Genomic DNA, 6,888 nt, shown 5'->3' with positions numbered 1-6,888 from the left:
GTTAAATAATTATTATTTTATATGCTTTTACAGCTGTAATCAAAGTATCATTTGATATCATTTAAATTTTATGTAAATATAGTTATTAAAGGAGCCCTGGTAGTGTAGTAGATTATGAGTTGGGCTGCTAATTGCAAGGTAAGCAGTTCGAATCTACCAGTTGTTCTGGGAGAAAGATGAGGCTTTCTGCTCCCATAAGATTCACAGCCTTGGAAACCCTATACAGGGTCTCTATGAGTTGGAACTGACTCCAAAGCACACTACCATCACCACCATCACAGCTATTAAATGAATTTTACCATATGCGTAATTACCATCTATTTTTAGTATCAACTACTTTTTATGACTCTAGAACCTCAGATGGAGTCCTGGTGTGGCACTGTGTGTTAATGTACTAGACTGCAAGGTTGGTTTAAATTGCAAGGTTGATGGTTTGAGCTCACCAGCCACTCCTTGGAAACCCTATACAGGGTTGCTATGAGTCTGAACCAACTTGATGGCACTTAATAATAACAACATAACCCCCAACATATGCTGACCCCATGGAGCACAGTGGATAGTCAGCTATATTCCAATAACGGGGAAGGTGTTCTCGATGCTCTCGGCATAAGTCATTGCCTGTGAGTTTGCCTCTGGTAAATGTTTCTGCAAGACACTCACTTGGCTTTAACTTTTCGAGATTCTCTTCGCTTCTCTTGTTGAAGCTGTTCAATTTTCTGCTGCATTTCTTCTTGTTTTGAAGTAATGGCTTGGATCATTGACATGGCATTGCTCAGTTCTTCCTGGAAAAAAAAATTATAAATCTGTAATTAACTAGTACATAGAGTAAGAGCACAAACTATAGAATGTAGTACACAGTAAGTTTTTAATATGTGTTTGTTGAATAAGTGAGTGACTGAATGAAAAGGAGACATCTACTAGTGTGGCCTTTAATTTGAACATTAAACCAAAAGCTGGTATGGTGCCGTGGGTTAATGAGCTGGACTGCAAAGTTAGTTTGAACTGCAAATTCCGTGATTCAAATGTACCAGCTGCTCCTTGGAAACCCTATACAGCGTTGCTATGGGTCACAACTGACTCGATGGCACTTAACAACAACAACAACAATCCAAAACCAAATCCACTGCAACTGAGCCAATTCTATAGGGAAGAATAAAATTGCTTCTTGCTGTTGTTGTAGTTAAGTACCTCCTGAGGAGCAGTTGGTGAGTCTGAACCGACAACCTTGAGGTCCACTGTTTATCCTACAGCACCACACCAGGACTCCCTGGTGGTGGTGGTGTGCTGTGGAGTTAGTTCTGACTCGTAGTGACCCTGCATAGAGTTTCCGAGGCTGTAAATCTTTTCAGGAGCAGAAAGCCTCATTTTACTTCTGTGGAACAGCTGGTAGTTTCGAACTGCTGACCTTGAGGTTAACAGCCCAACTTGTAACCACTATGCTACCAGAGCTCCTTAGGGTTTCTGAAATTGTAAATCTTTATAGAAGCAGACAGCCTCATGTTTCTGCCATGGAATGACTGATGGGTTTGAACTGACAACCTTGTGGTTAGCAGTAGAATGCCGAACCTACAGCATTAATTTGAACATCGGTTGTTTGGTTATGTGCCGTGGAAACAGTTCTGACTCATAGTGACCCTGTATAGGGCTTCTGAGGCTGTAAATAAATAGAAAAATAATGACATCATGATATGGGGAACAGAAAACCTCATCTGTCTCATACAGAACAGCTGGTAGCCTCATCTTTCTCGTGTGGAATTGTTGACCTTGAGGTTAGCAGCCTGACTCATAACCACTACACTATCAGATAAAACTCCAAAAAAGAAAAACATTAAACAGCTGTTTTTTAAAACTCTTGATAAGTAGTGAATGACCAGAAGGGAAATTCTTACATTTGGCTTCTATAGGAAAAGACCAATTTTTTATACTTGTGTTACAAAGACCAAGATTTAAAAACAACAACAACAACAAAAAGGTTTATGTACACATACAAAACAAAAAATATATATTCATTTAACTGCCCAAAGGGCACATTCTGCAAGTCAGCATCCTGCCCATAGGCACACAGCCTTACTCAACCCGTGGGCCTTGAGCCTGAAGCTGTTCTGTCTCTCCATGCTACCGCTAAGACCAAGATTTATTGTCAGCAGGGAAATGGTAAAGGGGGCTTACCTTGAAATAGTTTAATGAATTCTTCATTTCAGTAACTTTTTCTTCCATGGAGCACTTGCAACTTTTAACCTTCTCTTCCAAAGCATATTCTCCATGTTGAATTCTTGTCAGTTCCTGCATTGCTTCTGTGAAACCAGTTTTCAGTTCAGAGGCTAGGGCCTGCAACTAAACAATGCAAAAAGAGGAAATTCACTTCTCTATAAGTTATTAGGAGAGTTACCACTGCACAAGGAGGAGGTGAGATACGTGATGCCACATGAAGGGTACTGCAGTTGAAATGAAATGAACTTGAATGTAAAACTGATGATCTGCTCTGTGAACTTCCTACTCATAAAAAATAGTTAAAAATTTCTTTTATTTGAGAAACCAGGCTCTAAATCTAAAATTTGTATCCCAAGGCAACTTTGGCCCCATTCATCTGGGGGAGGATCTTCTTTATACAGCACATACTGAAGTTTGATAAAGCCAAGAAAGAAAGCAGTTAACTAAGTTTACAAGTGTTTTTGCAAACTACCATGTAATTTAAAATCTTTGATTAAAATGAGGTTTACTTGAAAATAACATGCATGAGAAAGACCATCTTGACATAGGAACTCTGATTCTGTGAAAGAAGGGAGAGTTAATATTCTCATTGGGTGATATATATATAAGAATAGAGAGTTTCAGTTCTTTTTGCCTTCAGAAATTAAAGGATTAAAAAGAGTAACAGCTAATTGTAACTGAGATCTCTTTGAATAGGAGAAAATTTTGAGATGTTATTAGATGACACCATAGAAAAGGAGATAATGACATTTGAAACAGGACTTTAATCAATGAGAAAATTGTGAGAATGTCTGCAATGGCAGGAACTCGGTATGTTGATAGAGATGTGAATCACCTTCAGTAATCAAGCCTGGCAATGCACAGGTGCACACATTGGACTATCAAGCTTCAACTTCCACATCAGGAAAAGGTGTCAGTTTTGTAGTCAGACAAATCAAGGTTCAAATTCTAGTTCTCTCCTACAAGTACTACGACCTTTACAAAGTAGGCTAGCCTTTAAAATGCAGTTTTCTCATTTTCAGATAGCTAGAATAATATTTATTTCACAGAGCTGCCATGAGAGTTAAATTAGTAAATGTAAGAGTAGTGTCTGCTGGCACAGTGCTTAGTTGACACATGAAAGGTGTTGAAGAAAGATTCATTTTTCTCCCCCTGTAAGCGGCAAATCAAAATATTAAGCACAAATTGAAATGTAGAGAAAATGTAACACTTCATGCACTGAACAAATGAAAAAAAGCATTTTCATGATAATAAGCTATTATAATAAAAACAAGAATATAATACTAATCTTTCGTAGCATTTATTTGGAGCAACCATCAACACTCATGGAAGCAGCAGCCAAGAAATCAAATGACGTATTACATTAGGTAAATCTACTGCATAAGACCTTTTTAAAGTGTTGAAGAGCAAAACTGTCAGCTTGAGGACTAAGGTGCACCTGACCCAAGCTATGGTATTTTCAATAACCTCATGTTCATGCGAAAGCTTGACAGTGAAAAAGGAAGATCATAGAATTGATGCATTTGAGTTATGGTGTTGGAAGAAAATATTGAAAGTGCCATGGGCTGCCAAAAGAACCAACAGATCTGTGTTGGAAGAAGTACAGCCAGAGTACTCCTTGGAGGCCAGGATAGCCAAACTTTGCCTCTCATACTTCGGACAAATTGTCAGAGGGATCGGTCACTTGAGAAAGAAAACATGTTTGGTAAGGTGGAGGGTCAGAGAAAAAAGGAAGACCCCCAACGAGATGGATTGGCTAAGTGGCAGCATCAATGGGCTCAAGTGTGGCAACAATAGTGAGGTTAGCCCAGCATCAGGCAGTGTTTCATTCTGTTGTGTATAGGATCGCTATGAGTCGGTACTGACTTGATACCTAACAATAACAACAACAACAAGCATTTATTTTGTAATTGTTGTTGCTGTCAAGTGCCATTGAGTCTGTTCCAACTCATAGCGACACTGACTTTAAATCTTCAGGGAAGCAGAAACCTCATTTTTCTCCCAAAGAGCCTCTGGCGAGCTAGAACCTTTAATCTTGTGGTCCTCAGTCCAGTGTTTATCGTAAATAAAGGACCTCTTAGCTGCAAATTTCTCTTTTATGACAGAACTTTTTAGAAGGTTTCTTCTTGAACCGAGTATCCTTGTTTTAAAGGAATGAAAATTAGTGCCATTAACAACAATCCTTCAAATGTGTATTTTAAGATATTGTCTGAATCTGGCCATCTAAATGGTCCCAACTTGCACTGATACTTCTCTATTAAAATGACTTGCCCTCTTACCACACTTTATTTTTATTTTTTTAACTCGTTTAACATAGGATCTGTGGCTCGCTGTGCTTCACAAATGATTTCTTTCTAGGACTGGGAGTAAGAAAAAGAAGAACCAAGATCATTCTGAGGAAAAAACAGCGCCTGTCAAGTGTTTGGGGCTGGAAGACAGGAAACTAACAGGGACTCGGAAACAACATAGACAATCTGATTTTCATTCTAAGTGTTTTTATTTGTAATTCATCTTAGTGGTGAATTTTGGCATTTGTCCTGAGTCATGGTGGACTATCCCCAGATCACCTTCATTCTGACCTGGTCATGTTCACTATATAATTTGTTTCTTTGTGAACAAAAAAATAAAACTGATAATTGCACATGTCAAAACAAAATGTAGACAAGTTGAAATAAGAAATCCCTAATATTTACTCAGGTGCTCAAAGGTCAACTTTCAATTGCCACATAACCAGTTGAAAGGGAACCACTATTCAACAGGAACGGGTTTCATTGTCACTGTTCCTTTAGGTGAATGTGTGGGGTTTTTCTCCTGGAACCCAATGGAAGCAGCAGGTCCTAAGGAAAAAGACTTCTTTCTCCTCACCTCTAGAGCCCCAACTCTCACAATTAAGAATTACTGGTGTCTTTTCTCTAACACCCAAGTTAATATAGCAACTCTGTGAATTCGAGAACCATTCTGAGCTATAAGTCCATTTTCTCCTCCTCAAATATTAGTTTAACTTGCTTGGGTACTTGCCACTGAAGCAATACTATTGCTTTATAAATGGCGTCACCACCACTGACCAACCAGGGATAGAAAGTCATCATGTGTACAATCACACATCTGAAATGGTATGTTACTAATAAGATGTTTGGGCTCTTAATATGTTTAGCTGCTATAGATCGGCTTTCCAATACAAACATGGCCACTCGTTTGTGAATGTAAAATACCCTGAAGATACAATTATAGCATCTTTTTCTATACACTTTCTTCAGCTTTCTTCTCTTACAGCCAATAATCCATACCAAGGATTAGAAATGGGTGTCTACCTTACTCTCCAGAGAGTTGAACACATTCCTCATCCCGTTGATTTTTTCCTGAAGCTGCTCTAGAAAGGTTATGATCCTATTTCCTGCTCTTAATTCTTTCATAATTTTCTTTACTCTCTTGGCTTCTTAATTCTTCTTAAGATGAATTTTAGTCAGTGTCTTTCAATTTTTTGCATCGAAGATCCCTCAGGTTTCAAGTTAAATTGTTTCCCTTCTTTACTTTCCCATTACCAATGTTGTTGTTGTTTAGTGCTGTCAAGCTGGTTCCAACTCATAACAACCCTGAACAGGGTTTCCAAGAGTGGTTGGTGTGTTTGAATTGCTAGCCTTGTGCTTCTCCTACAGCACCACACCAGTGCTCATTATCAATGTTAGGGAGCTAATATGAGGCAGGGGACTAGATCTGTGCCCTAGGAGTTCTGGAAAGTCATAAACATGAAGGTAGGGGAAACCCCACAAGGCAGTCCAAATTCCAACCACACTTTACTGAAGTCTCTATAAGAGCTAAAGACCAGATGTTTTGAAACAGAACATAATGACAAAAATAATGGGAAAATTGCTTTGGTTTTTCCCCAAACCATGGTCACCACAGAAGAAATATGATTTTCTACCAGCTTCCAGCTTCTGAATTTGAAATGCCTTCATTAATCCCCAGAAATATAATAATTTAAAACACTAGTATGAAGCAAGCAATGTGAACGGTCAAGAGTAAATTTCCCAAATGTACTCCTTTATACCTCCTGCACAAGTTGTCCTTAATGTCATTTTTACGGGGTCTTAGTTAAGCAGATGTGAGGCTTGGTGTGCTGGGAATCTTATCTTATCCCTGGATGCACCACAGGCCTGGTAGAGTCAACTTCTCTGGTATTAAAAGGACATTCATCCATGGCAAAGGGAGATAAGGTGGAAATAGAACTTTCAAATCCTAGAACATATTCAGTGACAGTTTTCATGATGAAACCTATTACTGTAGGTCTAGTTCCCATTGTTTTTCAATTAGCTATCTTTTAGGCTCATGACATTGTTCAAAATTAGTTTCATTAATGAGAAAAAGAAAGTAAATCTCCTTACTCCAATACAACCATTGCCACTTTGGTGTATTTCCTTTTATTTTGCTCTATACATATGAGTGTGGATATTTATATGGTTGAACTCACACTACAGATTCATTTTGCCCATTCCCCCTTTTTGTCCAACATTCTCATAAACCCTTTCAAATACCACTCAAAATGTTTTCTAAGTATCTGTTCTTGTTAGTTATATAATACTTCATCCTAAGGATGTCTTACTTTTGTTGGACATTTATATTGCTTGTAATTTTTCAATATTATAAACACTGCTGTCATATAATACTTCTTACTTGAGG

The 6,888-nt window shown here is 38.2% G+C and overlaps 1 protein-coding gene across 1 annotated transcript in view; it reads right to left on the bottom strand.

The window, feature by feature from the left end:
• ARHGEF33 (Rho guanine nucleotide exchange factor (GEF) 33) overlaps positions 1–5,555 on the bottom strand; it is an 85,059-nt gene extending 79,504 nt beyond the window's left edge. The window contains exons 1-3 of the mRNA XM_006839457.1: positions 5,523–5,555; positions 2,170–2,334; positions 661–782 (exon numbers count right to left, since the gene is read on the bottom strand). Of these exons, the coding sequence (XP_006839520.1) occupies positions 661–782; positions 2,170–2,334; positions 5,523–5,555 (320 nt within the window). The remainder of the gene's footprint in view (positions 1–660; positions 783–2,169; positions 2,335–5,522) is intronic.
• Between the last annotated feature and the right edge of the window lie 1,333 nt (positions 5,556–6,888).

The sequence above is a fragment of the Chrysochloris asiatica genome, unplaced genomic scaffold (assembly GCF_000296735.1).
Source record: "Chrysochloris asiatica unplaced genomic scaffold, ChrAsi1.0 scaffold00024, whole genome shotgun sequence".
Classification (NCBI taxonomy): Eukaryota; Metazoa; Chordata; class Mammalia; order Afrosoricida; family Chrysochloridae; genus Chrysochloris; species Chrysochloris asiatica.
The sequence above is the reverse complement of the archived record's forward strand: the minus strand, read 5'-3'. Positions and strand labels throughout refer to the sequence as shown.